A 22,043-nucleotide genomic window follows, 5' to 3' on the forward strand; every position below is an offset into this window, starting at 1 on the left:
AGATCAATTATTTCGCTATTATTATTCAACATCATTTCATTCCAACTGTCAAGCTTTTATATTTGTTCTGTTGAAGTGGCCTCCACAAATCTATCTCAACTGATAAAGGAAAAGTAATTGAGAAAAATTAGATTTTCCAACACATGATAGTCCCACATTGCCCCCTCCCCCTCCCTATTAGACACTGATTCCTTTGAGGGTTATAGGAAATCGTCACACCATTGAGATAGAGAGAGAGAGAGAGAGAGAGAGAGAGAGACTCTTATGATAAAAATGACATCCATTTTGCCACTCTAAAGCCATGCACCTCCCCTAAAGATGACTTTTGTGCTCTTAAAACTGGCATCTGAGCAGGTGGTGGATGGAATGGACCGGGGTTTCCGCCGGCATGCTTTTGTTCACAACATTGGCAACATACGAGCTCTGAGCAAAGACCACACAGGTATACGCTGTGGTGCAATTTTGGTCCGAGAAGCAGGTGTACGACGCGATTAATCGCACCCTCATCACTCTTCGAAGCCGACGTACTCCCGCTAGCAAAACGTCTGCTCCGGCTCTAGTCTTCTCATCATCATCATCGGCATAAATCCTGACCTTGTTCCCATTCTTTGGAACCATGCTGGCTTTTGTAAGTGTGGGAGACGATTCATGCAATCATCCAATCTAGAGCTTCATTATCTATTATTATGCCTATTCAATGCTGAAAAATCATCTTATTTGTTTTTCTTCTTTAACTATTCTTGGGATAGCATGATCACAGTTACAGTATGTATCTTGAGCAAATTTATAGAGCCATACATTCATTTAAAACCAAGAGTCACTGATTGAAAAAAAAAAAAAAAACAGAAAAAAAAAGAATAGAAGTAATTTACAAGAGCACCCCACTTGGTTCATAGCCCAACATACACATATTTCCACAGACTTCTATCTTTTACTACTGGCATTTATGTCACAATCATTTCAGCAGATGTGGAAATTGTGCCACCCTCACTGATATCTCTCTAACTCAATTCAAAATTTACAGTTGAAAGTCCTGACAATTACTGGAGTAGTAAATTAGCTTAATTTATCAAACAGAAGGCTTTCTTCACCACTCAATGATTCATTTGCAGTCTGTTACAGAATACCAACATTTGCACACACAATTTACAAAAAATAAGATAAAAAAAATAAAAGATAAAGGCTACCAAAACAATACAGTAAAAAGCAGTCAATAATGCATGATTTCAATCATATTTTGGGCTTTGCATCAATAAAATAACTACTGACTAGGTAGGGAGGGTTTTGAGAGAGACAGAAAAAAAGAAATGGATGTCTCCCTAAAAATAGCAGAATACTATACAGATATTGACCAGAAGAATACTGTACAAAAGAGAGATCGAAAGAGAGAGAAAGAAAAATGGAGAGACGGACAGGCAGACAGACAGAAAGGAGACAGACAGACAGACAGACAGAGAGCTTTAGCCAGAAGTTTGGAATTCAGGCTTCCAACGGAGGCCAAACGTTGCTGGACATGACTAGGCTTGGTCTACAGGAGTTTGGCGTGTTTTCCAGGCCGAGCTCGGAATATGAAGTTGAAGTTGAGCAGAGTTAGCCTCGGGCATCCAGCGGCCCTAGTGGCTGAGCGACTTGTAAATAGCCGACGTGTCCTTGTCCCCGAGTCCCATGTTTTTCGCTCTCTTATATTGCTGCAGCAAGAGACAAACAAACAAACAAACAAGTTAATCATCTCTTCAGACTTGGACTTATATATATAGACTTGGACAAATATGACATCATGCATTATTACTCTCTGCTAGGCTATGCATGCATAGCTGAAATATTTCATGTCTCCATCAACAAGGTAGTACTGGGCCCCTTTGCTAGAAACTTTGCGTTTAAACGCAACTCCAAAAATCAAACACAAGTCCTCCAACTCTCTTGCAACTTTGCGTTTGAATGCAAGTCTGTTGCTGAAAGGACTTGCGTTTAAACGCAAGTCCTTTGTAATCAAACTTTGCTCTTGGTTCAGATCAAATGAAAAGTTGCATTGGATTCATAATGGTCTGTAAAACTGCTTACATTGTAGCAAAAACTGCATTGTCACCACCAGTATGCTGACATTTTGTTCAACAAAGGTTTATTGAATTGTGCAAAGTAAAATAAATCCCTAAACACTGCGGAAATTTATATGAAGGTTGGTTTTAATCAACTGCATAAATGTAGCCGGTGGATAAGCTAGCCCCAGAGCTGCCAACCTTTGGAAGCACAAATTAGTACTCAACAGCTCCAAAATTCGTATTTTTCCACCAGAATTTGTATTTTTTCAATCTCCCTCTTTTTGCTATTTTGAATTAAACTCGTCGACTTATGAGGCCTACAGGCTCTAAACATAACGTTATGACACATACCGAAGCATCGAGCTGGTCACCAGCACGATAAAGATGCCAAACTACGCAATGTTCAGCGTTGATTGATTGCTTTCTCCCAATGAATGTGTACAAGTGCAAGTACACCTGTATGTAACTCCAAAAACTTGCTGGGCTGATTATGGAAGCTTCCACTACCTAGCAGGGGACGGGGAATGCTTTCATCTTCTCAAGAGAGCTTCTGTGTGAGCGGATGCAAAATTCTGTTCTGTGTTTCCAATTATTGTTTACTATTAAAACATAATCATGTGTTGTTTTCAGGCTTTTTTCTTTTTATTGGATTTTACACATCAGTATTTTCCGAAGTATTCCAATTCCTTTTCCCCTGACTGGAATCGGAAAGTCTGCTAAAACGATGATCGCAAAATGCCGCGCTGTGTGTGGAAGCGCCGATGTGCAAACACGTGGCTTCACTTTCAAGTTTAAAGGAATGCGCCATGTGCTCCTGCCTATAAGAGGTTACTGCAAGTTCGATAGATCGAATGCGCCATAGCTGAGCTGAGCTGAGCTGAATGGCTTGTTTACGGTAAACATGCAGTTTACGTTCAATACGAAGAAATCATTACGTCTTTCACGAGGGAAAAACACACAAAACAAACAAACAAACAAAATACACCCACGAACGAATGTTGATAGCCAAAACTTTGAAAAGTAATAAGCAGTTTTGATGAGCGTGAACTGAAATTAATTGTCATTACATGTTGTATTTTGCTGTCTAACCAGGTGATGACTGCATCTCATTGGACCTACTCGTAGTGAATTTGTCTGGGCATACGAGACCTTTCATGTATTTCTGTGATTGCATTTTTAATTGACTGAATAATCAATCCTTTTATGATTGTTCAAGGAACATTAGATATTCGATCAAGTACACTATAATCGACTGTTCGATGTTTCCTACTCTGCGCCAAAAGAAAGGCTATAGAAATAGAATCAAGATATCTTTGCAATGATTCCTTTAATTCAACTAATGAGCTGGTTCTCCGATCGATATTTCCAGGATATTTACACGCTGTTTATTCCAGTGCGCGCATTCTTTCGTCTGGCACGCACCTGGGTGTGGCACCTGCTTTTGTGGAAATTTCCACAAGGGAGAGGGGTGGGGTGTCAAGTTTCTTCGAGCCGAAGAGACTGCATACACAATCTCTTCGCTTTTATTTGTCATTCGCGTTTTCCCCTTATTCTTTACTGATATTGAACATTTAGATTTAACTTTACGAAGGTTGTTATAGCACGTGGTTCTTTTTGTTGTGAGGTGTATGTAATTTCTTTTTTTTTTATCATTCTTGAGAGGGGAAAGAAGAGTAAGGGGGAAAGAAGAATAAAGAGGGAAAGGGAAATAAAACAAACGTCACGTACGCTCAGCATTCACAAGAAGCCGTCTTTTTACACCAGTCACCAGCATAGTTATCATCACCATCAGACATCACTCAAGATCATTTTAGCCTTTTCCTATCAACATTAAGAAACACGCATAATCCCTCGAGATAAATACCTAGGAAAATAAATAACAAATACAAAGTATCAACACCTCCCAACAACACAAACATTTGGAAAATGTACAACAAACAGCACATCGAAGCGGGTGGGATCAAACTCCGTCGCTTCGATTCAAAAAAGTATTGCAGCGAAGCGGAGAAATCGCCGTTACGAAAATAACAGTGCGAGACACTTAAGAGAATTACGTTTAAATACTTCAAAGTATAAAGGGAACGGATAACTGATATAAAATGGAAGAAATCGTACCAAACGAGGTGTGAGAAACGACAGAAATAAAACGAAGTTCAGTAGTAAGCTTAGGCCCTAGCAAAAGTTTGCAGCACCGAAAGCTACGCGAAAATAAATACACAGTGGAAACTTGGTATTGCGACAAGATCCTTGGGATCAAGTCAATAAACGATACAAAACAAAGGAAATTAATTCATTTTGACCGGAAAACTGTTTGTTTTAAGTATTCTGTTATATGAGATCTCCTTTAATAGGCCTAGAAATACATCGAGTTTCCACGATACTCGGGAAAGAAAGTTCGAACACTTTTCACCTGCACATACTGCAGTGCACATCAATACACGAACAGAAACTCACCTCTTCCTTGCAGAAAATGATGCAATAACGTTATCAAAAAAACACACAACACTCTAAAATCATTTCGTACTTGGGAGGCAAGGAACAAGCGGATGAAGAAGAAGAGAAAAAGAAGCAGACATTGCACAACGGAACGCTTTCTACCCCGCCTCAAAACGAAATAGGGTACTGAAGTGGCAGCTTGCTACAGTGTGTAGCTACTGCAGTATACTCACGCTCCCCAGCCGGCCACACATGGGGATACCACGGCGATCCATGTAAACATCCAGGGACCGTAGGCGGCAGGGATTCACACGCGCGAAGTTCTGTTCGGTGTACACAGTACGCAAGCAGCGATATGCGTGTGCGCACACTTTTCTATTCGGGGCTTTCCACATACGGTGCGTACGCGTTGCATCGATATCCCAGCTGAGTACAGATAACATGGCACATGCGACGTTCGTTTGCCATTTTTTTTACCCATTATTTTTTCCCACTGTGAATTCGTACTTTCTAAGGACGTTTTCGTATTTTCGTATTCCCTTCGATTTTTCGTAACAAATACGAATTTTTCGGAACGGTTGGCAGCTCTGTAGCCCTAACCCAACACTATCTACAGCACCCCCTCCCCTTGATCGTCGTCTAACGAAGATAGCATTTACACACACCTATGTATTCCTGCCTTATATGTACGTTGTACTCGCATAGCTACAACTAGCAAGGTATAATGTCGCATGTAAGCGACCTTACGCGAAATTGAAAGCATACATTTTCTATCATAATTAGGGATTATTCCCCACTGTAGCATAGTATTTTACGATCAAACTTATGTAATAAAGATTTCGTAATTCACTTATGTCAGGAATTATTCGAAGTGTAAACTACAAGCTGCGATAAATGCGATCGCAAAAACTCCTTGCCAACGAACTCCCCACAGCTTTAGATGATTCCATAGTCCCACTTATTGATTTCAATGTCATTTCGGAGAATGTGCTTTTCTGGGATTGAAGTCGGCATGAACGTGAGTTTATTCAAATTTTGCCCATATTGAAATATCCTAGCCATTCAAATCCTAAAGAAGCATTCTGTAAAACTTTATTATTCAGGGTATTCGACACATATTTGCATATTTTGGCATACTTTTCAATACTTACTGCCGTCCCTTGTTGCAAAGCATACACGATGCTCTTGCTGTTTGCAGGGATTTATTTCGGCTAATTTCAGACTATCCTTGTCCACTATGATTTACATCTGAATAATTAACCGGAATCAAACGCAAATTACAATGAAATGCAAGTCTCTTCTAGCAACGGAACGCAGGAATCAAACGCAATTTGCGGGAGATACTTGCGTTGGATGTGAAGTTGCGTTCAAACGCAATTCGAGTTTCTAGCAACGGGGCCCTGGTCTATGTATAAGGGCATTCATCATAATCAAGTGAATTCACAGCCAGGTGTGGTATCGAAGAGGGGGAGTCAGTATTAGGGTGGGGCCATCTCACCTCATTTACTGCTGCCGTGACGGGGAGGGGCTGGTCCACCTGTTCGGCCATGGAGAGGGCTAGCCTCAGGTCCTTCTGCTGGTACTTAAGTGGGAATGCCGGTGGGTACTTGTTGGCGAGGATAGCTGCATCGGGTGAGAACAGAAGCACTCTCTAAAGATGTCTGGAGGGCTGGACATTTTTTTTTTTTAACTTCTACTGGTCATGCTGATGCATCTCATTGAGAATGTATCTTTTATCCTCCAGTATATCAAATGATGTTTTAAGCCTACGTGCCTGCACAACCCTACAATTCCATCTCACTGGAAATGGGAACCCTCCACGTAAGACCTGAAAGATGCATTGTGTGTTAAAGGGACTGTACAGTACTGGTTGAGGTCTGGATTCGTGTTTTGAACATTCCTAAGTGAGATGATGAGAAACCTCTTATGAAATATGAAAGAGCATGCAATTTTAAGAAGGATTCAATGTTTATTTGATGAAAATTGGTTTTCAAATGGCTGAGATATCCAAAAAATTATAATATTAAAAGGCGACAGGCCAAGCTTTTTATTAGGATCTCTTTGTTTCACCTTGTTTTTGGTTATCTCAGCCATTTCAAAACCAATTTTCATCAAATAAACTTTTGATACCCCTTAGAATTGCATGCTCTTTGACATCTCAGAGAGTGGTTTCTGAATATCTCGCAAAACGTTAAAAGCTAAATCCTCAACTCTACCAGAACTGTACACACACTTTAATCTGGTCTATTAGAATGTATGCATTATAGCAATAAAGATACAGAAGCCTATAATGGTAGAAGTGCGCTGGAAAAGCTGCACCCTGGAAATCATGCAAATTACATGGGACATAACTCCCTTTTGCTCTTCACAAACATTTGTTAGCATCACTGTGGTTCCACATACACTAACACAGGCTGTTTAGAATCAATATCTATTGAATCCTGCCGTGAAAGCTGTTGTTAATTGTGGAAAAATCTATGAGCTCATCTTTATCTATTATTTTCACTCTTAATGTAATTTTCAGATTACATTTTTTTTAAACACCAAACTGGGAATATCATTACTGATCTGGTAATGGTCTATAAAGTAAAATCAAGAAAAAAACACTGCAGCTATTGAATGAAATGCATTTCACTTTTTAATTACTATACATGACATGTAGCCCATAATATGAAGAATGATTGTGATTGTAGTAAGAAAAATCAAAATTCACAAATCACTTTGAGAATATTATGTTGCCTGCTTAGGCAAATGTATCATGACATCATTTATGTTCTTTTGAGGCAGTATAAATGATAAAATAAATTTCTTTAGTGCCCATTTATGCAGGATAATCCTTGAGGTATTCACTAGGGTGAACATAGTCTGAAATGGTAGTAATATTTGCATGCATCATCGTGAGGCATGCAACATATGACATGCCATGCAGAAGGTGTTTCATAAAGCTGTTCTTAAAGTTACGAACAACTTAAGAATGACTGGTGATCAGTTCTAATGTGCTAAACTTATCAGAATTTCAATAATTCAGGACAAGAAATGATAACCAGTTATTCTTAAGTCGTTCGTAACTTTAAGAACAGCTTTATGAAACACCCCCAGGTCTGGCGGTGACCTCTCACCTTTGCCCTTGCCGCTGATCAGCGGGTTGGCGATGGAGCCCAGGTTTAGGATGTCCAGGAGCGTACTCTGGCTGAGACCAGACTTGTCTGCCAACGCCATGCCCTCGGCGAAGCTACACATCACGCTGCCGATGATCATGTTGATGACCAGCTTCATCCTGGCCGCATTGCCCGTGTCCGCTGTGAAAAAAAGGAAAATGAATACACGGCTGTGACATGTTGTTTGGATGACCTTGATAGGGGTGAGGTAAGATTATGTTTGGGGGGGGGGGGAGAGTTTAGTGAAATGGCATAAAACCTGAATTAAATGTCATAGATTTGGTTACCTTTCACAGCCACAATTTTTTTTTCACACGAGGAGATAACTTAATCCGTTGAGGACAAGTCCTGAGTATACTCGGGTAGGTTTGTTTGTTTGTTTGTTTGTTCATTTTCCATCTGACAAGATGGCTGGATAGCCCATATGCAGCTACGTTAAGCTGGTCTTCCATGGGGTCCACTTGGATGTGAGGTGGGACCACTTCACCGGGTTAAACACCCTGCTCTTTGCGATGAATGAATGAAGCGGGATCTTTTACGTGCATGAGTTGTTGCTCCCTCATACACGGGACCTCCATTTTATGTCCTATCCGAGGGACCGAGTGTTTTGCCTCTTGCTAGAGGAGACGGTATGTTTACACACAACATTGCTCAGTCCAGACTCGGGTTCGAACCCGGGCCACGTGATCGTGAGGCAGACGCGCTACCGACTGAGCCAACTCACCGCCAACTCATCGTGAGGTGTTGATGGGAAATGTGTGGTGTAGCAAAATCAGCCTGTCCACAACGGGTTAACAGAAATAAAGCATGTACTACGAAATCATGTCCCACTGTTTCTTTTTTCTTTTTTTCTTTTTTTTTTTTTTTGGGGGGGGGGGGGAGATTAAAACCCAAAACATGGCATGAGACTGTTGCACATGACATGGAGGCGTTGTATACATTCGCACTTTCTCTTGTTCTGCACAATGTCTATGTATGCATGATAAATCTGGGATCCAAGTCATGAATTTAAGATGAAATTGTGAATTAAAAGAAATTTTTTCCCTTTTTAAAAAAAAATTTAATCCCTTCCCATATTCATTTCCAATGATTTGACGTGGTTAATGGGCTAGTTTTTCTCTCTTCTAACCATTTTTACAATTTTTTTGACTTACTGAGATAAAAGGACTTCTTGCCCATGGCTTGGAAACACGACTCGCACTCATCGTAGAGCTCCTTGTCTCCCGCGGCGACGATGATGAGGGAGCCCTCCATGGCTGGCTGGACGCTGCCGCAGACGGGGGCTTCCAGGAAACGACCGTTCCTCGCTTGAACGGCCTGCCATGCATCAAAGAAACATTAAAAACTATAGGTATGCTTTGTCACCGTGACGACACATCCATGACTGTTGCCACTGGAAAAGAGTGTGCATTGTAGTAGCAGAAAGTAGTAAAGGTAACTTGAATGATGCTATTGCAAAGGATGGGATTGACTGTGAATAGATGCAATACCGGCAGCTGATATGAGACATTCAAAATGACCTATTTCTTGCCAAAATTTCATGTGAAAATTCAATATTGATAGTCAACCATGTTTACGCAGAATCTTGGTGACCCAGTAATGAGATCGTTGTGGTATCTAAAGCTTTATTACAATTGTAACATATAATACGCATGCTCTGAATGTGTTTGAAAGAATTAAGGTGTTTCACTGTTATCAATGTGTGACTGTTATGAAATATACTCTGGTGATGTAAGCAACTCACAGTCCCTTTGGGCGAAATCTTAAATACAGACAGCCAGGAGTAATGAGTTGCCGTTTTAATGGGGCATATGCTCATTTGGAAATGTCATGACATTTAAGAAACATAATGTTTGACCTTTTCGTTCACCCTGAAAAAAATCCAGACATCAAGACTTGTTTGTTTTTTTCGTCTTTTGCTAATGCTACATATGCGCATGTATGTTTGGCTATTAAAGCAGTGTGCTGCATGATATCAAGGCTATGACATAACCAGTATCCCTGGCTAGCTGGCTGCACTTTTTTTTTTTTTCACATGGCTGCAGGGAGTCATATGAACATCTTAGATATGACAACAACCATGTACATTAGCGTACGCCTTCTTTACTTGATGTGAGGGGTTTGCACTGCAAATTATTATATCTGTCTTCATGCACGGGTAGACAAATTGCACTTTTGTGTTCATCATTGTTGTTGTTGTTGTTTACTTTTAACCTACATTTCAAGTATTTTTTAACACAACATTGCCTAGCAACTTTCACTAAAAAGGTTCCCTTTATTTTCCAAGTGGATTTTCACTTCAGTGTGAATGGTCCTATGCATTCATGATGAGCATCGCAGAGAGTTGGATCAACCGATTATTCACAGATTTGGGTTAATGTGTTTTTATGTTGAATTCTAATTTCATTGCTTATTTGCTAACATAGACCCATTCAGTAGCAATTAAAGTTTTCATCAGGAAAGATTTCGTATCATCCAAATCTTCTGTAGTTTATCTTCAAGTCCTTGGATTCAGAGCTTGAAACACCTCAAAGTCCAGCTACAGCACCAACATGCGTCCTTCTGCCCATTTACCCATGTCTCCCTCTCACCTCTGCCACCCCTGTTACTGTCCCGATGTCGACTGTCGACATGTCAACGAAGGCCTTTCCATCACTGATTCCGTCCAGCGCACCATTCTCACCAAAGACAATCTGCAGAATTAAACACCACCAGCCGTCATCCATTTAAGTACAGAAGGAACGCATAATACAGTCTCCCAACAATGAAAAACTGATTAACATCTTCATCGAAAATATTAATGTTTAACCCTATTCTAACTGGGCTATTTGAGACCAAGTTTTTACTGAGGGGGGGTCAATTTGACCCCCCCTTCAGATCTCGGCCGCCGATCGCGCGATTGCCGCGAAATTTTGCCTGAAGATAGAGCTGGATGTCAACTACAAGATTACATCGTCATACAATAGAAAAATATTGCCTTTCTATTTTTAATAAATTAATTATGCATATTTGTGCATGAAATCATATTTTCACCTATAACTCCATTAAAAAGACTGGAGGATTGCTAAATTTTTACGTCAGAATTCCTCACGACACATCAAACAATTTTTGTGTAAAAAAATAGCTCAATTGAAATTAATTTCTTTTGTTTTTTATTGTTTTGTTAATTTCTTATGTATTTTATTGTTTTTTTCAACCTTTTGTTTTCTCTTGTTTTTTTGCCAAAACTTGTTGCAGGCTCTTTTTCAGGCTTATCTACACTAGAATTGATTAATTTCAATGGTTAAAAGTTGAAATAATCTAATTTATATCAATTTAACCAAAAAACACAATTTGCATTGGATTTGCACACGATATCATGAATTTGAGCTGTTTTTTGGTTGACATGCATATGCAAAACATTACGTAACTTCAAAACGGTGTACCCGGACATCGCAAATTAGGTCTCAAAATATGCGGGAGACTTCAATGAAAAAAAGTCGTGAAACGACGCAGCAAAAGCTTTGCGCATTGCGAAATCGTGGCGCGAAATGTCGAGGGGGGGGTCAATTTGATCCCCCCCCCCCAGTTAGAATAGGGTTAAAAAATTTGCTTTGAACATGTCATGCAGAATATCAATTCTAAAAACAATCTTATCACAACTACTGGACAATACTGTAAAAGTGGAAATTTTCGCAAAGTTGAAATTCTCGGGCATTTCACGCAACCAGAAACTAGCGCAAAAATAAATGCACGCAAATATTTTTGCTTGTCGTACGTTCCTGTAGTCGATGTCTTGATTCTGCAGAATTAAAAACACATGAAACTCTTCTTGCCCGGCCGAGCGCAAAAAAAATTAGTCACACGAAAATATCCACTTTTACAGTACTGGAAAAAGATTGAAACTGCATTCACAAACTATCCCAAACCAAACCACAAATAAAGGGGGGGGGGGGGTGTTGAGGAGAAATAGGGATGTACAATAAAAACATAAAAGTTACTTGAATCATTTTAATAAATGAACAGTGCCTTTTTTTTTTCCTCTTGCCATAAGGAACAACATGTCTTATGCATCGTGACAGACACATCCAACTATTACAGTTACAAACAAAGCACTGTAAGATACTGTCACTTTTGTTGTCCTATCTATCTTCTTTTTTTTTAAAGTCAATTCTCGACAAGATTGTTGCAATAACTGACCGCTCTGACCGCCTCCGAGTCTGAGACCATGGAGAATGTGATGTCACATGAGGAAACGAGTTCGGACACGGTTTCCGCCTGGCTGGCTCCTGCCTTCACAAACTCTTCGCACTGAAAGATACAAGAGGAGAGAAGATAAACTTGTAATGAAATACATTTATTGGATCTCAACTTGTGAGCTGCATGTTTGCCCAGAAATTTATAAACTTATTAAAACCTCAAAACAAAATTCCATTTTAATGTGTCCATATAGCATATACACATACCTTTCTAGTGTGGTATATTATTATCTGTGCATATATGCATGTAATTAGATCTATACATATACCCACATTTACACACCAGCACAGATATGCAAACATGAAAATGTATTCTTTAAAAAGAATATTTTTGGAAAGGTAAAATACATTTTGATAAGTCGAAGTATGATATACATCGTACAGATTCTCAAATCAATATAAATCCTATAAAATATCCATTGATGTACGCAGCACATGCATTTGGTCAGACAAAAAAAGAATCAATTAATAAAGATATTGCTTTGATAATTTCATCATTCATAAAGTGAGAAAAAAGTGATTTCCATTTTTATGATAGCAGTGACAGTATACAGGCAATCAGGACAAGGCTGCAATTGTGTACATTCTGCAGTACAAATATTCTGTCTGCTGCCCTCTCTTGCCAACAAATAGGAAGTTCTCACAGTGAAAAAGGGTGGTTCCTCATAAATATTCATGAGCTTGGCCATTCGCCGTGTACAGATGTGTATTGCACTGCTGATGTCAGAACCTACAAGCAATCTCTACATTTAATTTGATTTACTTTTCTTTTGTTATTATGCAACTTATGCATGTAGAATTGTCACAATGAAGTTATGTGACTTTTTCCAGGCAAAACTGCTTATTTCTTTAAATTTGGGAGAGTTGTTCAGAAGCAACATTCTCAAGAAAAGAAAAGAAAAAAAAAGGATGGGGAGATATTTTCCACAATCAACTTGCAAATTTTCAAGTTTTTTTCATGTTTGCTGATGTTTCAGTTTGTAGAATCCTCTGTAGAGAGATAAACCCAAGAATTTCTAAGACACACAACACTGAAATATTGGCATTGCCAGTCTACTCAGAAAATACACACAGCAATGCATGAATCTATCAAGTGTCTGACAACTGACCTACCTCTTATTGATTCATGAGAAATACTTTTAAAATATTGCCAAGTGTATCTGTATGTATATGCAGACTGTGGTAAAATTTTGCCACAGTACCACAAAACACAGCCACAAGCCTCCTCCCACATTAAAAGTCCAACACAGCAGTAGTTTTCAGACAAACACCATGACAAGTTTTGCCCAGTGAATAAGCAGCAAGAAGACTTACACATCCACTTCAGTTCAATTCTTTCTTTCCCCAATTTGTTGCTCTGTAGCTGTCTCGCCTCATTATCAGTCATTCATCTTGAATTGTTCAACAAGACATTACGTCAAACTAATGAACTCTTGCGTCGACTTGCTTTTATGACACCTGATTGACAAACTGTCCTTCAATGACATACACGTAACTAAGCACCAATTATTCAGTGTTTTAGTAGTAGCCATGATAAAAGACATTATGTCAAATACAACTTCCAAATTTAGCACAAGGCATCCCAACACTTACTACACTTGGTAAAATGAATACTGTTTAGGTCAGTTTTGCAAATATCATTCCCTTACAATACTACTGCAGTAATGACTTGTACACAAATGTCTTAAACCAAGAAGTTGTATGTGAATGTTGAGAGTTTGTCAATTCCAAGGAAAAGCACTCAGAGGACAATTATTACCTTCAAAGATAAAGGAAAGTCACTGATCACCAGAAACACACATACAACCAACCAGACAGTAAGTAAGATGGAATAATGGTGCAACTTTTAAAATGAAGTAATTTCGCATAAACTGCTGTAGAGCATGTCAAAATAGCTGTGCAAACGAAATGGGAGGAAAATCCCTTCCGGAGAATTCATGTGTTCAGAAAGATATATTTCTTCTACAAATAACAAACCAGTCTCATGGATTTTGTTTTTGTATCTACAAATCCTGAAACAAGCAACAAGAAGTAAGATAATTCCTCTGAACTAAATTTACAATATATAGTAACTATGATTCCTATTGACCAAATCTTTAAAGCAACCAATCACATGGAAAAAAAGAAACTAGATCTAGTGATACATTGCATGATCATGACAACTTTTATCAACGTTCTTACCAGATACCATGTCAACATAACTGGAAGACATTAATATGAGTGTGTTCAATTTGTTCAAAGATGAATGTTGCTCAGTTACATAACTGCACAATCAAACATGTTTGGTTGCAGAAGCTTTAATCCCACTATATCACATGTACATGTTGGTACAGACGTACCCACAATGAATATGTTTCCAATCCAATCTTGAAGTCATAAGGCTGTGGTTCCTCCACTGGGGATCATTAGTGACATGTAAACTTATCTTACATGACCTGAGGGTAAAGTTAGAACGTCTTTCTCAGTACGGGCAGGAAAAACTAAATTGCAATTAACAGAACTGGGAAAGAAATAATGAAATAATTAAGCATCCTCCACTAAATTTACAAAAAAAAAATATATATATATTATTTTATTTATTTATTTATTTATTTATTTATTTATTTATTTATTTATCTATCTATCTATTTAATTATTTATCTATCTATCTATCTATTTGTTTGTTTGTTGTTGTTTTGGGGTGTTTTTTTTTTTGGGGGGGGGGGTGGGTCAGTGTGGAGTACTTCAAGCAAAGAATTAAAGTAAGCATGCCCAATTGTTGTAAGGATCTATTCACAGTTCCCAGCAGCAAACGATATTTCAAACTCTCATGAAGTCAATCCGGTGGAACGCCACTCTGCAAAGTCCCCAATATATACCAGACATGTCGTCAAAAAGGAATGAAGAAGAATGCCTGTGGTTGTCTAGTGGTGAGATATCAAAGAACAGCTTTACTCGTCTGTGCACCTGCTAAATCACCAGACAGTAACTAAGAAAAAATCCTTCTTTGGAAGGATTCAGATAAATTTATCACACTCCAGTAACTCCGCTTCTCAATTTGAAATGGGATTTGAATGGGAGAGACAAAGGTAGAGGCCAGTAATTGCCATGTTGGCTATTAATAGCATGACATGACCTTGTTATAAAACAATCAGAAGTGTAATGGGGGAAAAAATAGATTAAACATTTCATATCATATAATATAGTTTCACATCATTAATTTCCTGCTTCAAAGTGAGACCAGTTGTCAGACGCAGGTGAAATTCAAAACCAAAATGAAGAGAGTTTGATTTCAGTTTTATCAACACCTTCATCTGACTGCTGTACACAGTATATTTGCCATATAATATTTGCATTGGTTTTAAATTTTGCCGGTCAGTTGATATTGGCAAAATGTCAGCAGTACAAAGTGCAACGTGGATTTGTTTTGCTTAAGCAAAAATTCACTGACTTTGCTTCCTGACGTGAAATAAATTCACTTCTCATCCCAGCAAAACGGTTCTTGGTTGGGAATCGAACCAATTGTGAAACTGTCTCACAAGACCTGACTAGCGAATAATATCATGAGGCATACATGTACCACATTAAAATCAAGAATGATGTCACCTCATACATGTTGGGCTTCATCATCTTTCTACGAAAACTAATTGTAGAAGTTTATTGGAGGGATGAGTCGTCAGTATAATCTTTAGAATTATAAGCAATGGGAATACATGAAGAGAATGTGTGTAAAAGTGTCAGTCACCACAGATCAGTATAAATCATGTTTGATAATCGATACGTGTGTGCCGGAAATTGGCATACAGTAAGTATGCCAAAGACTCGGGAGTTATGTGGAGAAAACAGATGAGGAATGAGCACTGCAAATATGAACAATTTCCGCACCACAAAAGAATGATGGAGATAAACACTCACTGCAAAAGCATTAAAGGACAAGTTCACCTTCATTAACATAAGGATTGAGAGAATGCAGCAATATTAGTAGAACACATCAGTGAAAGTTTGAGGAAAATTGGACAATCGATGCAAAGGTTATGAATTATTAAAACTTTTGTGCTGGAACCGCTGGTTGAGGAGACTACTAAGGCACGTGAAGTCATATGAGTACAACAGTATAAAGAAAATGTAAAGAAAATTCAACATATTTTCACTTTTTTCACATCATAGAAGAGCACGTGACTTGCCTCTTCCTAAAAGCAAAGGGAATAATATTACCCATAACATATGTCAGTAACAAATCAAGGGAATGTGTACTTTTTTCAAAAGATGAAATTTTGTGAAATTCTCTTTATATAGTCCTATGCTGTTGTACGCATGTGACATCATACACTGCAGTACTCTTCTCATCCAGCGGTAACTGTACAAAAACTTCAAAAATTCATAACTTTTGAACGGATTGTCCGATTTTCCTCAAACTTTCAATGATGTGTTCTACTAATATTGCTACATTCTCTCAATCCTCATGTTAATGGAGGTGAAATTGTCCTTTAATATATCTGGAAAGCAAACTGGACTCACTCTAGGCTATGGGTGGTTACAGATCGAGACCATCAGAGTAAAAAGACTACGGTATTCTTCGCTTTGGAACTAGGGGGTATTATCTCCATGGGCTCTGCTTGGTGCTTACCACACTCCCTTTTGGTTCTGATCTTACATCATGAAGGCATCTGACAGCAAATTTAGTGCAGAATATTACGTAGAGCTCTGCTTCTAAATTTCAATCAAGTCAATTTGGGAGGAAGGACTCTGTCATGATTCAACAACTGTCCCGTCTAAAATAGGTCAGAAATTTACACTGTCAGGTGGCATATCACAGTTGGGGCTTTAGGCTGGACTACTCAATTAATAACTCCTTTAAGAAGCTAATGCTGATATCTCTTTGCACACATTCTTTCTATTTGATTTAAAACTCATATTTTTCCCCACATTTTCCATGGCCATGGCTTGCTGTGATTTGATTGAGCTTTCATCCAGGCATAGAAAATCCGAAATTTTCTATTTCACAGATATTTGATGGAAAATGTGTCTTGCTATGCAGCTAATGTTTCGTCCTGTCAAAGGTGCGTATACTACGGGCCATGGAAACATTGCTATGTTATTGTTCCATCAAACATGAGTTAATGTTCATGTGAGTCCCAACTACATGTAATCACTATTAGCTGTATATAACATTCTATTCCCTCAGTTGGTACATATTTCTATCCAATCATGACTTTTACTGGTTAGTGGCTCATGAGTAATAAGAAATGATGTACATGTAAGTTTTACAATACACGATGAAGAATTTGATACAGACAGCCATGTTTGGTTTTTAAAAAAATGAAGACTAATATCTGCACGTCACACACACATACCTCGACAAACTCCCGCGAGAACATTTCGTCTGCCATCTCGTGGGGATACTGTCCGGCTGAGGCGGACTTTGAGTAAATCAGAGACAAAACACAATCTGAATTTGGAACTAACCTACTGTACAATGTCAGTCACTACTTAACAAGTTCACCTTCATATACATAAGGATTGAGTGAATGCAGCAATATTAGTAGAACATATCAGGGAAAGTTTGATGAAAGTCAGACAAATCCATGCATGCGCTTTAGAGCTCATATGCAAATCTCAAATGGGCCTATGCGCAGCTTGAACTCCCAAGAGCATTTTGTCAAAACATTTTTTAACTAGAAATGTCGCTTTGGCGACTGGTATGCCTCCGCCATAATGCATGATTTTCCCAATAGGTCTAGATAGTACATGTGGACACTGTGTGATTACATTTTCACAAAATTGGCAAAATATTGGAATGACAAGTTTGTCACAAATGTGTTGAATGTTCACCTTCCTTGACGTAGGTTTAATTGGATGAATAGGAGAGCATGTATCTAGGGATTTAAGGACTTTAACTTGACTTTGAACCATTCATACATTTAGGCATTGAGTAATTTTCAAGGTACAGGTGTGGAGAAAAAGTGCAATTTCTGAATTGAATAGTAAATTGTTACCATTTTCATCTGGCCCTTGACCCTAAAATTCATGAGATAATTACTTTCAGGTAGAACATGCATAATATGTACTAAGTTTCAAGGTAACTTGAGCCACTTCCGAGATATGGAGGAAAAAGTTAGTTCAGCACTTTCAATTGATCTTTGACATTTTGACCTTTGAGGCAAAAAGAGAAAAAAAAAAACAACTTTCCAGAGAATTTCTGTTAGGTTACACACGCATACACCAAGTGTAAAAAAATAACCCTGCTAGCATTGCATAAATATGAGGGTCATAGTAAAATTTTGAAGTCTTGCACTTGACCTTTGACACCTGACCTTTGACCCCATGAACCCTACATTCTCTAGATAATCACTTCCAGTCAGTACATGTATATACTATGTTCCATAAAGATACCTTGAACAATTTTCCAAGGTACAGAGAAAAAAAAAGAAGTTTTAATATTTCTACTTGACCTTTTGACCTTTGACCTCATGACCCAAACTTTCACCAGAGAATCTTAATTGGGTAATACATGTATACACTAAGTTCCAAGAAAATATCTTCAGGCATTCAATAGATATGGTGGAAATAGTGAAATTTTATGTATTTGACCCTGACCTTTTGACCTTTGACCTTTGACCTCATGACCCAAACTTTCACCAGAGAATCTTAATTGGATAATACATGTATACACTAAGTTTCAAGAAAATATCTTCAGGCATTCAATAGATATGGTGGAAATAGTGAAATTTTATGTATTTGACCCTGACCTTTTGACCTTTGACCTTTGACCTCATGACCCAAACTTTCACCAGAGAATCTTAATTGGGTAAGACATGTATACACTAAGTTTCAAGAAAATATCTTCAGGCATTCAATAGATATGGTGGAAATAGTGAAATTTTATGTATTTGACCCTGACCTTTTGACCTTTGACCTTTGACCTCATGACCCAAACTTTCACCAGAGAATCTTAATTGGATAATACATGTATACACTAAGTTTCAAGAAAATATCTTCAGGCATTCACTAGATATGGTGGAAATAGTGAAATTTTATGTATTTGACCCTGACCTTTTGACCTTTGACCTCATGACCCAAACTTTCACCAGAGAATCTTAATTGGGTAAGACATGTATACACTAAGTTTCAAGAAAATATCTTCAGGCATTCAATAGATATGGTGGAAATAGTGAAATTTTATGTATTTGACCTTGACCTTTTGACCTTTGACCTTGAGCATGTGCACCCAAAAGTTGATAGGCACAACTTCACCCCCTAATACACATACATGCCAAGTTTCATTAGGATACCTCAACAGGTTTCGATAGTTACCTTGTCCACAAAATTCATTACGGACGGACGGAAGGACGGACGGACGGACGGCAGAAGGACGGACGGACAACCCGAAAACATAATGCCTCCGGCACCACTTCGTGGCGGAGGCATAAAAAGTGGAGAAAAATATGAGTTTTAACAAAAATCCATAAAATTATTCCTGAATCACTAAGAAAAAAAAAATCAACTGTCCCTGTGTCATTATCAACTTTTTCCTGCAAGTTTCATTCAAATCCGTTCAAAAGTTTTAATCATTTTGCAAACAGACAAACAAACAAACACCAATGAAAAACATAACCTCCTCCCTTGACATCGGTAAAATGATAAATTACCTTAGGACTATTAGGAATCGAGATCAAATATACCGAAACCAATCTCATTTTATCTCTTGCATGTGATCTATATTTGGCTTTCACTTAGTACAGTGAGTAACAGAAAGTAGTAAGTAGGCCTAACATACAGAGTCTGTGGAGCCAAGGACCTTAATATGCTTCTAACTTCTAGCTAAGCAGCAGCCAGCTTTACATTGGCACATTCCCAAACACTCTAATTATTTCATATCAAGGTCTATCTAGTGCATATATCCTTCCAGGGTACTGGTAAGGATTGTACCTGATACAGCCAAGCACCACAAACTATTAATTATTTTTTATTTTTTATAATGTTTTTTTATTATATTATATTATATATTATAAATAAATAAAATCATTCATTATAATGTTATGTAATGTAATGTAATTTTATGTAATATTATGTAACATAATGTTATATCATTTATTATGCTTTTCATAATCCTTATACATGTATTAATTTAAGAATTAAATGTTAAGCACTTAGAAACTACTGTAATAAGCGCTATATAAATGTACATTATTATTATTATTATTATTATTATTATTATTATTATTATTATTATTATTATTATTATTATTATTATTATTATTATTATTATTATTAATACATGCAAACTTTGGAAAGACTAATTCAGGTGAATCAGTACATACACATTGTGTAAATCCATCCACTAACTGATGGGTGAATTTTCTTTCAGGAGGCCATTTTCTTTTCTTTTCTTTTCTTTTTTTTTTTGATTAATATGTGTCAAATCGCAAACACTTTGAAGTTATACAGTTAACACAAACACCTCAAAGTAACAATCTATGGATGTTTACTTGTTTGTTTGTTTTTGAATACAGTTTCCATTTTATATTTTTGCAAGCCTTTCCTCTGTGTAAATCATTCCTCCACTATCTGCACAAATTTGCAGTCATGCTGATTATTGTTATGTCAGCATATAGTGGCTGATGTACAAGTACATAGAGAGAAATACGCATCCAGTGTTTGTATGACACTGAAAAGTGAGTATATCTTGTGCACATTTCATATTTTGGTGATTCAAAGTGGCCAAGAATGAGTAGGCCTACCCCCTAATTCCTGAAATCACATCGCTTTGAGGAAATGAAGGAGATGGCACACAAGTGCCGCTGAGACTACTACCATGGAACGGCATGGCACGAAAAAAACACTCTTCAGGGATAGCATTGAATGCCTCTCTCTGCTGGGGACCAATAATCGGCTGAGACCAGCCAGCCACGGAGATTCTCCCTCATATCCCGGACAAGAAAAAAAGAAGAAAAAAAACCTCAAGTCTTGGTGACATGAAGTGTTAGGATGTTGGGGGGGGGGGCACTGGTACAAAACCACCACTGGAGTGTGGTAATGTGGTCACATAGCCTTCATGCAGTCAGTTCCCAGCAATAGGGTTATAATTGTCATCATCATACACATACACAACTGGACACTACTGTAATACATGATATATTCGCGGCATGAATTTTTTTTTCGCAAATTGGAGCCGACGGCCTTTTTTTGCGGCATGAAATTTTCGCTAACTGCCACTGGCATTCAATGCATATAGTGTAGCCATTTTAATTTCACGAATCTTTGCGCTCGCGAAATTCCCGAAATTACTATGCACGCGAACATTCCTTGTTTCACAGTAACTTTTCTCTCTGGTAGCCCACTCTGGCCAATATACATGTACATGTACTCTTTAAATACGGAAATTTTGGTGGACCGAAAAAGAAATGTAGTGGCCCCAAAATGAAAGAAATACATGATAATTGCTTTTGAAAAAAAGGCAAGAGAACATTAGCACATGGAGGCCCTACATGTTATTTATGTGACAAATGAAGAGAGACATACAAGATCTTCAAAACATTTTACAAAGTTAGAGAGTGAAAGCTCATCGCATTTTCAGTACAATAACTATTGTGAAGTGGCTAAAAGAAGTGCGTATCAATTAACTGTCATTTGCAAATAGAGGGTATTGTCATACATAGAAGCAAAGACTTAGGGGCCTACTGAAAAAGAGACTGTGTCATATTTTAATGTAAGTATCATAACCCAAACCCATCACGAGATAAGAGAGTGGTGTGGTCTATTTTATCAGACAGGCACATCAGCCTCGATTACAAACATTTGAGGATACATGATGCTTATTTATCTACAGCAAAATGACACTGGCTATCACAAGGAAAAGAAGGTGGATAAGAAATACATTAGCTGGCTAGACATAACAAGCAGGATTAGAAAAGCACTCGGAGAGCACAGACCTCCACCAAGCAGCTCATTTCCACCCATATACGCATGCTGAAAAGCGCCCAATTTCCCAACATAGAAGACTTTTGTTAACGTAATCAGCTTCGCGCTTTACAGCGCTTATGCAAACCTCAAGTACGCGCAGCTTGAACTCCAGAGTTCATTGATCCTATCTGCCAGAAGATTAAAAAATCCTTCCAAAAAAATCCATAAAAATTCCCGGATCAGTACCAAAATTCAATCACCCGTTCCTTGTGTCATTTTCAACTTTTCCT

The 22,043-nt window shown here is 38.0% G+C and overlaps 1 protein-coding gene across 1 annotated transcript in view; it reads right to left on the reverse strand.

The window, feature by feature from the left end:
- Positions 1 to 797: 797 nt before the first annotated feature.
- The window catches only part of LOC140234845 (cytokine-like nuclear factor N-PAC), an 80,746-nt gene continuing 59,500 nt past the window's right edge, over positions 798 to 22,043 (reverse strand). Inside the window, exons 10-16 of the mRNA XM_072314890.1 lie at positions 17,205 to 17,270; positions 11,813 to 11,923; positions 10,225 to 10,326; positions 8,788 to 8,950; positions 7,595 to 7,774; positions 5,974 to 6,098; positions 798 to 1,688 (exon numbers count right to left, since the gene is read on the reverse strand). Coding sequence (XP_072170991.1) covers positions 1,614 to 1,688; positions 5,974 to 6,098; positions 7,595 to 7,774; positions 8,788 to 8,950; positions 10,225 to 10,326; positions 11,813 to 11,923; positions 17,205 to 17,270 — 822 coding nt within the window. The 3' untranslated portion in view covers positions 798 to 1,613. The remainder of the gene's footprint in view (positions 1,689 to 5,973; positions 6,099 to 7,594; positions 7,775 to 8,787; positions 8,951 to 10,224; positions 10,327 to 11,812; positions 11,924 to 17,204; positions 17,271 to 22,043) is intronic.

Source organism: Diadema setosum, chromosome 11 (genome assembly GCF_964275005.1).
Source record: "Diadema setosum chromosome 11, eeDiaSeto1, whole genome shotgun sequence".
NCBI classification, from domain to species: Eukaryota; Metazoa; Echinodermata; class Echinoidea; order Diadematoida; family Diadematidae; genus Diadema; species Diadema setosum.